Raw genomic sequence first — 17,994 nt, forward strand, 5'->3', positions numbered from 1 at the left:
GAATACCAACTGTGGCAGCTAGATTATTCTAAAATAAGCATGCATAATACTGTTCTAAGGACTTAGATCTGGTAGCAAAAGCAGTAGAATTGGAAAAACCCACACCTCTACTGAGAACACTATGTTTTTCTATTTGAATGTATTTCCTACTAACACTATGTTCTCCTGTTTGAATGTATTTCCTACCAAGTGTGTTGGCAGTTCACTAGTTTGTTCATTAACACTTAATAAGTTGAGATTATAAAAAATTCAGTAAAGGTGTACTTGTTTGACTTTGTGAATATGGCAATTAATGACAGAATCTACTATAAAGTTTCAATTTTATGGCCAACATTTATAATTCAATATTTTACTTAGAATGGAAATAAATCTTGTTTGTAATTAGGAAGTTCATTTAAATGACTCTCCTGTAGCTAGAGCAGTGTTGCCTTACACATTGCCCTCAGTCTAGTTTACAAGTAGAAAGAGCCACTTGTCAAATTAGCAAATTGATAATGAGTACCATCTTCAAGCTGTGGCTGTTTTAATGGCCTCCCCTCCAACAATCCACCATTGGTCCTACTTGTGCATCATTATAATTAATCTTACACATAAAAAAATGTTTATCAAATTTGCAGGTGTCTGAAAATTGAAAGGGAAAATTACTACCATAGATCAGTTTTGTCAACACTGGCTGCATGTTAGATTCAACTGAGAAACTTTTAAAAAAAACTAAATGACACAAGTATTTATGGGTAAAATGATATTGATATGATGTCTGGTATTTACTTTAAATGGAGTAAACGACAGAAGACTGACAAAGTGATGATAATTATTGAAGTTAGGTGATGGTCACATAGAGGTTGCAATATATTCTCTCTACTTTTTATATGAGTGAAAAATTTTATAATACAAAGTTGGAAAAATAGAATACCCAATCCCTACCCCAGATGAATTAAATTAGAAACTCTGGGCTTCCGTAGCTTGCAAACTTGAGCTTGAGTAGTTTCAAAAACTCCGAATCATTTATATTTGCAGTTTAGATTGAGATTCTAGAAGATAAAATCAAGATTCAGAAAGATCTTGGCAAATTAGAATGCTCAGCTGAAATCAGTGAGATAAAATTTAACATGGGTAAATGTGCACTGCTTTTAGGTGTTTTTTTTTTTTTTTATTTTTTGCCCCAGGTGCACTAGAACTTGCACCTTTCCTTCAAGTCTTTTATTTTCTGAGTTCTTACAAAAACACAAAACAGGAAAAAACTGACAAAAGGAAGACAAACCCTCAGTATTAGCCAGGGACCAGGGCGATGGAAGGAGCGGCAGGCTGGGCCTCACTAGGTCTGCAGGGGAAAGGGGTGGAAGGTCCTGAGGCCTCTGGGCATGTTGGGTCTGAGGAGGGATGGGCATGTCACTTAAAAAAAAATACACACACACACACACACACACACACACACACACACTGTACACATCTATACGAAATGTCCTGTGTCAGGATGGAAGTCAGGTGCGGGGTCAGCGAGTGGAGGTCTCAGAACTGGGCACACTCCCTCCTCCTCCTCAGACCAACCTCTGCAGCGCTTGTGGGCTGAGCTAGCACCGACACTGCGGCTGGCCATCTTCTTCTGACATCTTGTGCTCCTCAGACAGTCTGCTGCTCTGTCTTCTTCTTTTTCTTCTGTATTTGTGAGTCAGGGTCTTTGGTTGAGGCCTTTTTGGCTTTCTTCTTCTTTTTCTTTTTTTCCTTGTTAGATTTTTTTCTCTCCTTGTTCTTTGGGTTGGCTTGGCCTCCACCCTCAACCATCACCATCTCTGGCTCCCCTTCTGGCTTGTCCTTCTCTTTGCTGCCACCACTTGCTGTGTCTTTCTCAGATTTCCCCTGAGTAGTACTGGGGGCCTTTTCTGAGGAAACAGCACCCTCCCTGCCTCCCTCGGCCACCAGCTTCTTCTTCTTGCTCTTAGATCTTTGAAGGAAGACAAATCCTCAGATGCCTCCTCCTCACTGTCTGACTCCTCACTGCTGCTCTCTGAGTCCTCCTCTTGGGGGCCCTGGCCATTGCCTGCTCTCCCGACAGCTTCCGCTTGTGGTTCTCCTTGCTGCCCTCCTTGGCGGTGCCCACAGCCTTCTTCCTCTCCTGCTCCAGCAGCTCTGCCAGAACCTTCACCACTGAGGCCTGGACCTGGGCCTCGCTCAGGGGCCAGGGCTCACTCAGGAGCCACCGGGCGATGTCGCTGTGCAGGGCCAGCGTTGAGGCTTCAGTGCTCCTGGCCCCCTTCCCGGGATTCTGAGGTGTGGTGCTGGCCTCTCTTCTGCCTGTTGTAGGGGACGTGGTGCCTGGTGCTTGTTGGGGCTCCACTTTCTGCTCGCCATCCGGGGCATCTTTGGTGGCCGAAGCAGAGGAAACCAAGGGGTTGGGGTCTGGCTTGGAAGTGGCCTTTGCAGCCTGGGAATTGGCTGAAGTCAACCCAGGGGGCACATAACCTGAGAGGAGAGACTGGGAAGGCTCTACCTGGTAGAGCCTACCACCTCATCCTCATTGGACTCTGCTGGGGTTTCCTCCACCAAGGTCTCATTCCCAGCGGGTGCTGGCCCCAGCCTGTGGGCCAACGGGGCCGCCTGGGGCCTCTTCGCATCCTCCTCACTCCCTGAAGAGCTGCTGCTGCTGTCGCTATCATCTGAGGTCCCAGAGGCCTTGGCTTTGGGGCGTCCCAAGGGAGGGACTGTGGCCCGCTGTACTGCAGGAACCTTGGGCTTTTTGACCTGGTTGGTCACTCCTGCTTTCACGGGGGTGCTCTGGGGACTCGCCACAGGGAGTGAGCCTAGGGCACCGTCAATCCCACTTGAAGACAGGGTTCTGGCAACAGGAGGCTGGGCCTCACTGGCTTTCTGGGCAAGGACCTTCAGGGCAGCCTGGGTCAGCGGGAGGTTAGCCAGGTTCCTCTTTGTCACCTGAGTGGCAGGTGCCTCCTGCTTCTTGCCTTTTGTCACCCGACTGGACACCTCACGGCTGCTGGCCCCAAGGCTGGCTCTGAGAGCTGTCCTTGGGTGGGCCGTGGGCATGGACACTGCATTGGTTCTAATGGCGGGAGTCAAGCACTGCGTAGCGGGGATCACATCCTCATCCTCGCTCTCGGACGAGGAGCTCCTGGCCTTCTGCTGGGCACTTGCAGCCTGGGTGGGCACAGGGGTAGCAGCCTGACCAGCTGGACCACGATTAGGGTCGACAAAAATCAGAGGGGTTTTAATCACCTGGCCTGCCGGCAACTCCTCGTCACTGCTCTCCGAGGACCCCTCGGCATTCTTCTTTGGGGTTGCTGGGGCCAGTGTGTTACTTTTGGCAGCTTTGGAGTTACTCTCCTTCTGAGCTGGGGTCACAGCTGCTGGTGCCTCCCTGTCGCTGTCCGACTCCTCCCCGCTGCTGCTCTCCGAGTCCTTTTTTTTTCCTAGCCTGAGCCTTCTCAGGGGGTGGCAGGGCAAGCCCTTTCCTGGGGGACTCCTTGGAAGGGGCTGAGGCAGTTCTGACCTGGGTGGTCTTCCCTGAGGGCTTTACCGGAGTAGGTGCCTCCCCCTTGATGTCGGTCTCTTCCTCACTGCTCTCTGAGGCGTAGTCGACTGGCCCTGGGGCCTGGGCTGCTGGGGCCGCTGCCTTCCCCACAGCTGGCACAGACACCTGGCCCCTCACCAAGATGGCACTGCTCTGGGGGGTTCTCACTGGCAGCTTTGCCTTGGCCGGGGACCCCTGTTTGGCTTGAACAGCTGCAGTGACCACTTTCCTGGGAGCTGATGTTGCCCCATTGGCTGAAGCCACTCTGGGGGGAGCAGGGTGGGCTTTGCTCTGAGGGGTTTGCACTGAAGCCTTCACCTGTGCTGGAGCCGAGGGAGCCTCGTCACTGTCTGATTCTTCCTCACTGCTCTCTGAGTCTTCGTGTGTCTTAGCTTTGACCTGGGCCAACATGGGCCTTGCCTTCCCAGGGAGTCCCAGGGCAGCCCCTTGCCCTGAGGCAGCTTTCACTGGGAGGTTTTTCCCCAGACTTAGCCTGTGCCCCTGCTGTGGCAAAAGCTGCCTCCTCCTCACCCTCTGATTCCTCCCTGCTTGAAGAATCCTCCCCACCGCCTCTAGGTGCCGCTGGCCACAGCTGGGGAGAATATGCAGGCTGGCGAAGTCACTGTGTCCACTCGCACTGGGGGGACCTTGGCAGATGCAGGGGTAATGGGAGTACCCTTCCTTGGGGAGGCCTTGGTCTGAGCTTTCATAGCTGGTTTTGCCTGGGCTGGAGTCATGGCCGCAGATGCCTCCTCCTCACTGTCTGACTCCTCACTGCTGCTCTCTGAGTCCTCCTCCTGCTTCTGAGCCTGAGCCAAAGTGGCTGCAGACCCTGCCTTCCCAGCGGGTGCTGGGACAGCGCCTTTCCCAGAGGGTCCCGTGGCTGAGGTGGCTCTGCCCTGGGAGTTTTTCCCCAAGGGCTTTACCTGAGCCAGGTTTGAGGTTACAGGTACCACTGCTGGCACCTCCTCCTCACTGTCCGATTCCTCACTGCTGCTCTCTGAGTCCTCCTCTGGCCTCCCTGCCTTGGCCTGGGTAGTTGCAGGCCCTGCCTTCCCAGGGGGTGCTGGGACAGCCCCTTTCCTGGGAGACGCCTTGGTGGGGGCTGAGGCAGCTTTGACCTGCGGGGTTTTCCCTGAGGCCTTCACCTGAAGTGCAGTCTTAGCAGCTGGCGCCTCCTCCTCACTGTCCGATTCCTCACTGCTGCTCTCTGAGTCCTCCTCTGGCCTCCCTGCCTTGGCCTGGGTAGTTGCAGGCCCTGCCTTTCCAGGGGGTGCTGGGACAGCCCCTTTCCTGGGAGACGCCTTGGTGGGGGCTGAGGCAGCTTTGACCTGCGGGGTTTTCCCTGAGGCCTTCACCTGAAGTGCAGTCTTAGCAGCTGGCGCCTCCTCCTCACTGTCCGATTCCTCACTGCTGCTCTCCGAGTCCTCCTCTGGCCTCCCTGCCTTTGCTTTTAGGTTTTTAAAAAAAATTAACTGAATAGGACAGAATACCTAGGTTGGTGCTTATATTTGTGAAAAAGATCAAAGCAGCTTAGTATGATAATATGATGTAGTAGCTAAAAAAAAGCTAGTATGATAATAGATTATATTAATAGAGCCACAAAGCCCCAATATAAAAAAAACCTGCAATTTTTCAGACCATATCTGGTATTCAGGTTTGAATGACACATTTTATAAGAGACCTTTCACAGATATGTTAAGAGAATAGTAGAAGAAATAATAAGAGGCTCAGACAATCTAATAAAATAGTTGAAAGAACTAGGTATATTTTAACCTAGGAGAAGAGAAGAATAAGCAAGAGGAGGAGACAAGTTAGCTATGATCATATTTAAAGTCCCATCATGTTTAATAGAGTATAATATATTTTGTGTCCCCCCCCCCCCAAATTGCAAAGTAACCTTTTATTTATCCCAAGAATGACCTTCCTTTAAAAAAATACATTTTTATTGATTTCAGAGAAGAAGGGAGAGGGAAAGAAAGATAGAAACATCAATGATGAAAGAATCATTGATCAGCTGCCTCCTACATGCCCCACACTGAGGATTGAGCCCACAACCCAGGCATATGCCCTGACTAGGAATTGAATCGTGATCTCCTGGTGTGTAGGTCGATGCTCAACCATTGAGCCAGGCTGACAGGGTGCCCTTTCCTTTAAAAAAATATTTTCATTGATTTCAGAGGGGAAAGGAGAGGGAGAGAGAAACATCAATGATGAGAGGGAATCATGCCCACTACTGGAGATCAAGCCCGAAAGCTGGACATATGCCCTTGACCGGAATCGAACCCAGGACCCTTCAGTCCGCAGGCTCACGCTCTATCCAATAAGCCAAACCAGCTAGGGCTGCCCTTCCTTTTTTAAGTGTGTAAGAAGTAGCTTTATTTTTCTATTTTAACCTTTTGCACTCGGATGTCGACTGTAACTCGACACGGTTAGCATTAGACTAAAGGAATCGAGAAAAAAGCAAGCGAGTGCAAAGGGTTAAAGATTTAAAAACATTTATTGTAAAAATTTCAGACAATATGTATAAGTATAAAAAAGGAAAATAATAATTACCCATTATCCCATTACCCAGTTATAACCACTATAACCTAATTTGTGGGCTCAGTACAAAAGGAACAAGCAGGGCTCTTTGTTTAAAAATTAAGAATTTCAAGATGGTGACAATAGAGCATTTAACCAGGCAAGGCTAAATGGGGCCCTATGGACAAATCATCAAGCCCATGAAGCCAGCCCTTACTATACCATGTGGATATATATAAATCCTTTCATATTTTAGAAAGGCTTTCCAATTAATGAAATGCAATAGGCTGCCTTAAGAGAAATAAACTCTGGGGTTATAAAGGACAAAGCTAGGCTTTCTCTCAGGGATCCTATAGTGTAGATGAATATGCTGGAGGTTGGTCTACAAGACCTATTAGTATATTTTTCATCTGTAAAGTCAGTGGTGCTATATCTTCAGCCAAAAAGATTTGGTTTGAGACCTGGCTGGGTAGCTCATTTAGTTAGAGCATCATCCCAACAAGCCAAAGTTGGGGGTTTGATCCCTGGTCAGGGCACATACAAGAATCAACCAGTGAATGCATTAATAAGTGGAACAACAAATTGGTGTTTCTCTCTCTCTCTCAAATCAATAAATTAAAAATAAAACACGGCTTGGCCAGTGCGGAACTTCTGCAGCCTGGACTTTGGGATGAAGACATTCAGCGACAGTGATCAGTGCTGGGGAGGGCGGGAGAGGGTACCTTTATGCTCCTCGGGGCTCTCTCAACCTTGTCACCTGTACAGAGGGTGTCGGGCCTGGGCTGAGCATTGATGGACCCAGGCCTTTGGGGATGTTTGTCAACCACCTCCATGAGGCAGGTGTGGGCCCAGCCAGCAAGAGCTGACAATGTAGAAGATGAGGGTGCATCCTGGGGACCCTCGTGTCCAAGGACAATCTAATTGATTTAGTGGGGGGCACAAGGTCTACTTGTCTATTCCTCCTTCTTTAGGTCATTGCTGTTCTCCTATACAAATGACTCTTTGTACTCTTCTTCCAAGTTTTATGTGAGTTTGAAAGTGTTTCAAAATAAAACGTTAGATTAAAATAAATCCTATTTAATAAAGAGGGAATATGCTAATTGACTGCCCTGTCCTCAAAGATGGTGGCGCCCATAGCCAATAAAGGAAATATGCTAATTGACTGCCCTGCCCTCAAAGATGGCGGTGCGCACAGCCAATAAGAAGGGGATATGCTAATTGACTGCCCCACCCTCAAAGATGGAGGCGCCCACAGCCAATAAGAAGGGAATATGCTAATTGTCCCACCCTCAAAGATGGTGGTACCCACAGCCCATGGCTGCCCGAGGCTCAGATAACCAGGGCCGGCCGAGGCTTGTGCTACCAGCAGTGGCAGCAGCAGAGGTGTGATGGGGCATCACCTTCACCTGATTGCTGGGTCGCCTCCTGCCCCTGAGGGCTCCCAGACTGTGAGAGGGGGCAGGCTGGGCTGAGGGACCCCCCTCCAGTGCATGAATTTTCATGCACCGGGCCTCTAGTAAATAAATAAATAAATAAATAAATAAATAAATAAATAAAACAAAGAATGGGTTCATGAACAATAATCATCACCTGTAAATTGCCTATTTTCTTAAATTATGGAACCTTGCTTCTTTTGTTATTTTGCTATGCCATTTAATAAAAAAGTATTTAACATCAATTATGGTGGTGAATTTCTTTAAAAAGTTTGGTATTACTTGTATGGCAGGATGCTACCAAAATCCCAAAGAGCTTTACCAGGTTCTAGAACATTGGTACCTTACTCAGTTATAGATATTCAAATGATGATTTGAATTTCGTGATATTTCTTATTATTTTTAAATCTGTTGTTTTTTTCATGCAGCTGAGAGATAGTATCTATTCTCTTCCCAGTTTACTATGGCTAAAGGACTTCCCATGTGTAGGCTGACTCATGACCTTGGATGTTTAAGCTGTCAAATGATAAACCTCTATGTATGTGGAAAAGCAACCCAAACTTTTTAGCTTGTTGACTTGTACTTTTAAAACCCAGACATTGGCACATATTAATTCCTGAATGACTTGCTGAAACTTGATGATTGTAGCTTAATGAGCTGGAAGAGTTTCCCCAAGTGACTGCAAATGTATTTAGAACTAGCTTCCAAATTATCTGTTGCATAGTTTTATATGAACTGCCTGATTTAATGCACTTACAAAAACTGAGCAATTTCCTTTCTACATAGTGCAAGGTACTTATCTTGTAAACATTTCTGCTGCAGAAAGAAATGACCTTTTTTGCCAGTGATTTTGACCACTTTGTACACAGTCTCAAAACATTCTATGACAGAACTAATTGTTACAATGTTACTCAGGAATGATTATCTGTGGCCTCTCCTTTCCTATCTGTCCCCTCACACATCCACACTCCCACTGTTATCTTTCAACTGAGTCAAACTTTTCTTTACCTCTTTGTTCTTTCTCCCGTTTTTCTAATACTACTTTTTTCTCTAGTGTATATAAATAAGGAAATTGGGTTTGAGCTAGTTTTTTTAAATAAATCTTTATTGTTCAGATTATTACAATTGTTTCTCCCTCCCCCCCCATATCTCCCCTCCTCCCAGTTCCCACCCTTCCCTCTGCTCTTACCTCCCCCCGTCGCTATCCTTATCCATAGGTGTATGATATTGTCCAGTCTCTTCCCGTACCCCCCACACAGACACCCCCTTCCCCTGAGAATTATCAATCTACTCCCATTCTATGCCCCTGATTCTATTATGTTCATCAGTCTATTCTGTTCTTCAGATTTTTAATTCACTTGACTTTTAGATTCACTTGTTGATAGGTATGTATTTGTTGTTCATAATTTTTATCTTTACTTTTTTCTTATTTTTCCTGTTTTAAATAATACCTTTCATCATTTCATGTAATACTGGTTTGGTGGTAATGAATTCCTTTAGCTTTTTCTTATCTATGAAGCTCTTTATCTGCCCTTCAATTCTGAATGATAACTTTGCTGGGTAGAGTAGTCTTGGTTGTAGGTTCTTGCTATTCATCACTTTGAATATTTCTTGCCATTCCCGTCTGCCCTGCATAGTTTCTGTTGAGAAATCAGCTGATAAATATATGGGTGTTCCCTTGTAAGTAACTAACTGTTTTTCTCTTGCTGCTTGTAAGATTCTCTCTTTGTCTTTTGCCCTTGGCATTTTAATTATGATGTGTCTTGGTGTGGTCCTCTTTGGATTCCTTTTGTTTGGGGTTCTGTGCACTTCCTGGACTTGTAAGTCTATTTCTTTTACTAGGTGGGGGAAGTTTTCGGTCATTATTTCTTCAAATAGGTTTTCAGCGTCTTGCTCTCTCTCTTCTTCTGGCACCCCAAAAATTCAGATGCTGGTACGCTTGAAGTTGTCCCAGAGGCTTCTTACACTACCTTCTACTTTCTGAATTCTCTTCTCTTCTTGCTTTTCTGGAGGCGTGTCCTTTGCCTCTTTGTATTCCAAATCATTGACTTGATTCTTTCATTTCTCTAGTCTGCTGCTGGGTCTCTGTATAATATTTTTTATTTCAGTCAGGGTATGTTTCATTTCTAGTTGGACCTTTTTCATATCCTCGAGGGTCTCATTAAATTTATTGGCTTTTCCCATGAAATTCTTGAAAAACCTTATAACCGTGGTTTTGAACTCTATGTCCAGTCGTTTGTTCTCCTCCATTTCTTTTGTTTGGGATCTGTTTCCTTGCCTCCTCATTTTTGCTGCTTCCCTTAGTTGGTAGGGTAACTTTGTGTCCTATTGGTTCAACGGGTCAGCCTCCCAGTTACCTGAGGTGAATGCTCTTGGTGCACCCCTTGTTAGACTGTGTGTACAGCCTTGTTGTAGTTAAGTCTTGATTGTTGTTGGTGTCACTGAGAGGAATTGACCTCCAGGTCAATTGGCTGTGAGGACCCGCTGTGTCTATAAAGGAAGAATTGCTGTGCTGGAGACACGTTTATGAGCCGGGACTTGTTGCAGTAGGGCTTTGGCGCTCACTGAGTCTGCCTCTTGAATGTGTCCCTTATGCGAGTGGTTGAAATCTGGTGTCGTCTCACACCGACCACTAGATGCCCTCGTTTCTGGATCTCCAATGGGGTGCAGGTCAGCTACTGTCTGAGGCCACTCAGCAGGAGTTACAGCAAAAACTGCAGTTTTCTCCTCTTTGCTGGAGTGATTTTGGAGCAGTCTGACTGGAGCTGCAGTTTATTTGGTTAAGCTGCCACAGGGCAGGCCATTTATATGCAAAAGCTGCTGTTTGGAGCCTGGGCGGGTTTGTAGAATGTGCAGGGCAGGTCTCAGGGTGGGGCGGGGTCTCAGGGCGTCACTAGGCTAGGGCGTGGCAAACAGCAATGGCTGCTAGTCTGCCTTTTCTGCCTTTCCCGTTTCCAAGTCCCTGCGTCCCGTGCTCCAGCGCAGTAAACACTGATTGCTGGGCGCACCTCTGCAAGAAAGTCACTCTCATTTTCCGACACGATGGATGAGAGTCCAGCTTCTCCCCGTAGGTGTCTGGGTCCCCCGTGCATCCCCAGAAACTGGATTTCAGAGTGATCGGGAGCTTATCTCTCTTCGGGTTGGAAAAAAAGCCGCACATCCCGTCGCCCGCCACCAGCCCGATTCACGCGCCTCCGTACCTCAGCCCTTCCGCGTTTGTTCTTTCTTTTTCCTTCTTAGTTGTAAATCTACCCTTCAGCCAGCTTTCCTGTGGTTCTGGGTGGTAGACGCTTTGTCTTTTAGTTGTATTTTTGAAATTGTTGTGCGCAGCGGCAGTTTAGTTGTTTAACTTTGCCGCCATCTTGGTTCCTTCAGTCTGAGCTAGTTTTATTGAAAGTGTGGTAAAGGTGAAATAAATTATTTTCCTTGCAAATTTGAAAATACTTTTTTGAAATCTTTTTTATAATTTAAATTCTTGGGAGGCAAATCTAGAAACTGAAACAGGGCTGTGTTTAATAAATGGTTTTGTTTGAAATTATAATGCCTTTATTTTGACAGTTTTGTCAAGTGATTAGCCAATTTCTACATCTACACTCTCACCTTTTCCTTTCAGTTAAGCCAAATTTCTCTTTATCTCTCTGTTCTATCTCCTACTATTCTAATTTGCATCCCTCTAAGTTTATAACTTCCTACCTCTGCCAACCTATACATATTCTTATTCAAAGCTTGCTTGAAATCTTAACTCCTTTTAAGTGGGTAAAGATAGGAAAATAGCCAAAAGTCTGCTTTATAATTGATTTAATGTTTTTCTTAAAAAATCTGTAATCTAAATTAAAAGTAAATGCCTCATAAAGCAAAACCAACACTCAACCAATCAAAATTTCCAAAAAGCAAGGTAGATTGGTGTATTTTAGCCATCCCATTGATACAATGAAGTCAACAATTTAGCTCCTATTGTGTCCAGAAATACGTTGAAAATTAAAGATGCAAACCCAGAGGTAGAAGATGTGGTTATTATCCTCAGCAGACTAATAATCTAGATAAAGATATAAGATTAATACACCTCGAGCACTTAACAAATAGTTGTAATAACGATCCTAATTATCAGAATGATAGGTTGTGTTTTATAGACTTTAAGTGCTATAAGTAATCCGAGAAAAGGGAAGTCATTAGTGCTTGGGTTTGCCAGTGAAGATTTCATGGGGGAAGCAGGTCTTGAAGAAAATGTAGAATTTGGATTAGCTGGACTGGGCTAGAAGACTTGCGATAGCATTTCTAAGTAAAAGAGAATTGCTTAACAAAGACCCCAAGGGGGAAATTAGTTGGTTGTTTAAGAAAACTGAAAACTTTGTTCTAAGGAGGAGTAGGAAATATAATCAGGTCATTAAATTGGAACTAACTGATCAAAAGCCTTGAATTCCAAATGAAGAAATAAGAATTGTTTTTAAAAATACTTGTATCTCAGCATTTTAATTAATCAGTTTTATCTTGTTTAAATAACTAAAATTTTCTTATATGATATTAGTATTAGCTAACATTGAGTATTTTATGACATGGTAAGCATTGTTCTAAGTGTTTTATATGTAATAATAACTAACTTTATCTTTACAACAACACTTTGTGGTTGATTATATTTTAATCCCCTTATTTTCCAAACGGGCATGAAGAAAAGGTTAGGTACAACTGGTTCAAGTTGACATAAGTAAGTGACAGAGCAGAGCCAGGATTCAAACCCAGGTAGTCTCTGCTACGAGAATCTACATTCTTACCTATTATATATACCACCTGTTATATGTATTTGAAATATGTATATATATATAACAAATATATCTTGAGATTTGGACAATTAAACCTGACATTTTATTGAAAGATCGTTTTCTCAAACACTACTCACATTGGAACACTATAATTTCTTCGTCCAGAATATATTTTTTTCTTTATGAAAGGTCTCTATAAGGAAACTTTGGGCTAGAAATTTTAAAAAGTAAATCCATTGTTTTTTGTCATTTGAAGTACTATTGATTTCATCTCTTGTAAAATCCTTATTTCATCAGTTTCTTTATTACAACAGGGCTTCTGGTTGGGACTCTTGATTCAGTCTTAGACTCTACTGCAAAAGTAGCTCCATTTCGTATTCTACACCAGACACCAGATTCTCAAGTTTACCTGTCAATTGCATGTGGTAAGTATGATTTTTAAAACATATACATCAAATAAATAAGGACGCAAATAAATTGAATAACTATATTTATATTTCCCAGTTGTTTTGATTTAGAAAAGAGTTAACTTTCTCAGATTCTACTTTGAGAGAATAGGAAGACATCTAATTATTTATTTAAGAAAGATTATAGAGCCGAAACCGGTTTGGCTCAGTGGATAGAGCGTCGGCCTGTGGACTGAAAGGTCCCAGGTTCGATTCCGGTCAAGGGCATGTACCTTGGTTGCGGGCACATCCCCAGTGCGGGGTGTGCAAGAGGCAGCTGATGGATGTTTCTCTATCATCAATGTTTCTAACTCTCTATCCCTCTCTCTTCCTCTCTGTAATAAAATCAATAAAATATCTATAAAAAAAAAAAAAAAAAAAAAGAAAGATTATAGATTATTACAGTTTGTAAAACATTGATCAGACTCACTAGGAGATTCCAACATGGTGGCTGGCAGGACCAGAGTGAGGGAGTAAGAGGGAGAGTGTATGGAAGTGTGTGCATGTGTGTGTGTGTGTGTGTGTGTGTGTGTGTGTGTGTGTGTGAGAGAGAGAGAGAGAGAGAGAGAGAGAGAGAGAGAGAGAGAGAAAGAGACTATCCGATGGACTGCATGGGAGTCTCGGGGTAGGGTGCTGGTGGTTCAAGCTCATCTGGTCAAAAAGCCCATGCTACTGCCACAGCCACTCCCAGGGCATGGCTCTGGCTCAGAGACCATGCCAAACTATAGCAACATGAAAAAGGAAATAGAAACCATGAACTGGGACCAGACAGAAATAAAGAATAACATATCTGACATCAAGAACACGCTGGAAGGAATTAAAAGTAGCTTGGATGAAGCAGAGGATCAAATCAGCAAATTGGAAGACGAGGTAGAAATAAATACTCAATTAGAGCATCAAATAGAAAAAAAAGACCACAATTAAAAAGGAGGAAGATAGACGTGAAATGGAACAACATCAACATTATAGGGATACCAGAAGGGGAAGAAGATGAGCAAGAACCAGAGAACCTGTTTAAATAAATAATGACAAAAAACTTCCCCAACCTGGTGAAGGAAAATGTCACACAAGTTCAGGAGGCACAGAGAGTCCCAATCACCATGAACCCAAAGAAACCCACATCTAGACATATCGTAATTAAAATGGCCAACGTTAAAGACAAAGAATCTTAAAGGCATCAAGAAAGAGACAGAAAATTACCTACAAAGGATTTCCCATTAGAATGTCAGCTGACATCTCAATAGAAACACTTCAAGCCAGAAGGGAGTGGCAAGAAGTATTCAAAGTAGTGAAAAGCAAGCGCCTAAATACAAGACTACTGTATCCAGCAAAGCTCTCATTTAAAATTGAAGGTGAAGTAAAGAGCTTTCCAGACCAAAAAAAAAAAAAAAAAAAAAATGAGGTTAAAGGAGTATATTACCACCAAACCAGCAATGCAAGAAATGTTAAAGGGACTACTTTAAGAAGAAGAAAAGGGGAGAGAGGATCATAGGTATAAAGAACATAAAAATGGCAATAAATACCTATCAATAATAACCTTAAATATTAATGGATTAAATGCTCCAGTCAAAATATATAGGGTAGCTGAATGAATAGGAAAACACGACCCATATATATACATATATATATACACATATATACATATATATAATCTATCTAATAAAAGAGTAACATGCAAATTGACTGTGCCTCCCCTACACCCACAAGCCACGCCCAACAGCCAATCAGGAGCGAGTATGCAAATTAACCCAACCAAGATGGCTGCAGCCACAGAGCGAGCAGGAGGCTTGGGTTTCCCCAGCAATGGAGGAAGCCAAGCTTCATGCACACCCTGGCCAGCCCTGGACTCCACTCAAGGCTACAAAGTTTCAATTATAGAAGATAAATAAATCCCAACAAAAATGGTGGCAGCCACGGAGCTAGAGAGAACAGGAGGCTTGGGTTTGCCCCCGGTGATGGAGGAAGCCAAGCTTCCTGGTCTGCCTTGGCCTCCACTCAAGGCTACAAAGTTTCAATTATAGAAGATAAATTAAAAAATGGCTGTGCCACAGAGCAAGCAGGAGGCTTGGGTTTCCCCAGCGATGGAGGAAGCCAAGCTTTCCACCTGCCCTGGCCTGCACTGGTCTTTGCTCAAGGATACAAAGTTTCAATTATAGAAGATAAATAAATCCCAGATACCAGGACCTCCGCTTGGGTCGCTGGGGGGTGTGGCCGTCCTGCAAACCACCACAGGCCCCTCGCCCAGGCCACTCCATGCCCCAAGGGAACCCCCACCCTGATCTGGGACACCCTTCAGGGCAAACCAGCTGGCCCCCACCTGTGCACCAGGCCTCCTATCTAATAAAAGAGTAATATGCAAATTGACCATCACACAAGATGGCTGCCCCCATGTGGATAAAAGATGGCTGCCACAAGATGGCGAGCAGGGGAGGGCAGTTGGGGGTGACCAGGCCTGTAGGGGAGGGCAGTTAGGGGTGACCAGGCCGGCAGAGGAGGGAAGTTGGGGGCAAACAGGCTGGCAGCGGAGTGGTTAGGTGGTGATCAGGCTGGCAGGCAGAAGCGGTTAGGGGCAATCAGGAAGGCAGGCAGGCAAGCAGTTGGGAGCCAGTAGTCCTGGATTGTGAGAGGGATGTCTGACTGCCCGTTTAGGCCTGATCCCAGTGGGCCTAAACGGGCAATCGGACATCCCTCAAGGGGTCCCAGATTGGAGAGGGTGCAGGCTGGGCTGAGGGACACACACCCCCGTGCACAAATTTTGTGCACCGGGCGTCTAGTATGTGTGTGTATGTGTGTGTGTATGTGTGTGTGTATATATATATATATATACATATATATATATATATATACTGTCTACAAGAGACCTGCCTAAGATAAAAAACTCACACAGGATGAAAGTGAAGGTATGGAAAAAAATATATTTCATGCAAGTGGAAAGAAAAAAAAAGCTAGGATAGCAATACTCGTTTCAGACAAAATAGACTACAAAGCTAACAAGAAACAAAGAAGACCACTACAGAACACTAAAGGGAATGATTCAACAAGAAAATATAACACTTGTAAACATGTATGGACCTAATATAGAAGCAGCCAACTACATTTAAAAAAACTCTTGATGATCTTTAAGGGAGTGATTGACAGCAGTACAGTCATAGTAGGGGACTTTAACACTCCACTGGTATCATTGGATAGATCTTCAAGACAAAAAATCAACAAGGAAACAGAGGCCTTAAGTGACACACTAGATCAGATAGATCTAACTGGTATTTACAGAATATTTCACTGAAAAGCAACAGAATATACATTCTTCTCAAGCACACATGGAACATTCTCAAAGATGGACCACATGTTAGGACATAACACAAATACAAATTCAAAAAGATTGATATCATACCAGGTATCTTCTCTGATCACAATGGCATGAAGTTAAAAATCAACTACAAGAAAAAAACTCAAAAACACTCAAATACATGGATGCTAAATAGCATGTTACTCAACAATGAATGGGTTACCAATGAGATCAAAGAAGAAATAAAAAACTTTCTAGAAACAAATAAAAATGGACACAAAAACCACACAAAACCTCTGGGACACAGTGAAAGCAGTCCTGAGAGGAGAATTCATAGCATTACAGGCCTACCTCAAGAAACAAGAAAAAACACTAATAAGTTATCTAACCCCCAAACTAAAGGAATTAGAGAGAGAACAGCAAGAAAAGCCCGGAGGAAGTAGAAGGAAGGAAATAATAAACATCAGAGTGGAAATTAATGACATAGAGACTAAAATTCAGTACAAAAGATCAATGAATCCAAGAGCTGGTTCTTTTAAAAGATAAACAAGATTGTCGAACCCCTAGGTATACTTATCAAGAAACAGAGAGTGAACCCAAATAAATAAAATCAGAAATGAAAGAGGCAATATAACAATGGACACCACAGGGGGAAAAAAAAGGACTGTAAGCAAATACTATGAACAACTATATGCCAAAAAACTGGACAACCTGGAAAAAATGGACAAATTCCTATAAACATTCAATCAGGAAGAATTAGAAAACCTGAATAGGCCAATAACAGCTGATGAAATTAAAGCAGTAATTTAAAATTTTTTAGCAAATAAAAGTCCTGGACTGGATGGAATTAGAGGATAGTTTTACCAAACATTCAAAGAAGAACTAGCACCTATCCTCAAATTATTTCAAAAAAGTCAAGAGGAAGGAATACTTCCACGCTCTTTTTACGAAGCCAGCATTATCCTAATTCTAAAAACAGACGAAGACACTACAAAAAGAGAATTTTAGGCCAATATCCCTGATTAACACAGATGCTGAAATTCTCAATGAAATATTAGTAAATTGGACAAATTGAAAAACAAAAATCACATGGTCTTATCATGAATGCAGAAAAATCTTTCAGTGAAATCCAGCACCCTTTTGTGATAAAAACTCTAAAGTGGGAATAGAGGGATCATATCTCAACATAATAAAGTCCATATATGACACACCTACAACCAACATAATACTCAATGCAATAAAAACTAAAAGTGTTTCCCATTAGAACAGGAATAAGACAAGGATGTTCGCTTTCACCAATCTTATTCAACACTAGAGGCCCGGTGCATGAAATTCATGCACGGGGTGGGGGTGAGGGTCCCCTCAGCCCAGCCTGCACCCTCTCTAATCCGGGACCCCTTGGGGGATTCCGACTGCCGGTTTAGGCCCGATCCTGGGGTCACCAAGTTGGCAGGGGAGGGCAGTTGTGGGCCATCAGGCTGGCAGGGGAGGGCAGTTGGGTCAATATCAGGCCAGCAGGGGAGGGCAGTTGGGGGAAACTGGGCCGGCAGAGGAGGGCAATTGGGGGTGATCAGGCCAGTAGGGGAGGGCAGTTGGGGTTGACCAGGCCTGCAGGGGAGGGCAGTTGGGGGTGATCAGGCCAGCAGGGGAGGGCAGTTGGGGATGACCAGGCCTGCAGGGGAGGGCAGTTGGAGGTGACCAGGCCTGCAGGGGAGGGCAGTTGGGGGTGATCAAGCCAGCAGGGGAGGGCAGTTGGGGATGACCAGGCCAGCAGGGGAGGGCAGTTGGGGGTGATCAGGCTGGCAGGGAAGCAGTTAGGCGTCAATCAGACTGGCAGGGGAACGGTTAGGGGGCGATCACGCTGGCAGGCAGAAGTGGTTAGGGGCGATCAGGCAAGACAGGCAGGCGAGCAGTTAAGAGCCAGTGATCCTGGATAGTGAGAGGGATGTCTGACTGTAGGGATCGGGCCTAAACCCGCAGTCGGACATCCCTTGAGGGGTTCCAGATTGGAGAGGGTGCAGGCTGG

General features: G+C 44.4%; 2 protein-coding genes across 2 annotated transcripts in view; one reads left to right on the forward strand and one right to left on the reverse strand.

The window, feature by feature from the left end:
* Positions 1-17,994, forward strand: part of TBC1D8B (TBC1 domain family member 8B) — a 91,522-nt gene that overhangs the window by 22,663 nt on the left and 50,865 nt on the right. The window contains exon 2 of the mRNA XM_008156327.3: positions 12,551-12,661. Within this exon, the coding sequence (XP_008154549.1) occupies positions 12,551-12,661 (111 nt within the window). The remainder of the gene's footprint in view (positions 1-12,550; positions 12,662-17,994) is intronic.
* LOC103299485 (treacle protein-like) lies at positions 1,621-6,083 on the reverse strand. The gene is given in 8 exon segments (XM_054714615.1): positions 1,621-1,935; positions 1,997-2,482; positions 2,485-3,243; positions 3,355-3,423; positions 3,425-4,007; positions 4,009-4,091; positions 4,093-4,973; positions 6,080-6,083. Coding segments are annotated over 8 exon segments (3,180 nt in total).

This window comes from Eptesicus fuscus, chromosome 1 (genome assembly GCF_027574615.1).
Source record: "Eptesicus fuscus isolate TK198812 chromosome 1, DD_ASM_mEF_20220401, whole genome shotgun sequence".
Classification (NCBI taxonomy): domain Eukaryota; kingdom Metazoa; phylum Chordata; class Mammalia; order Chiroptera; family Vespertilionidae; genus Eptesicus; species Eptesicus fuscus.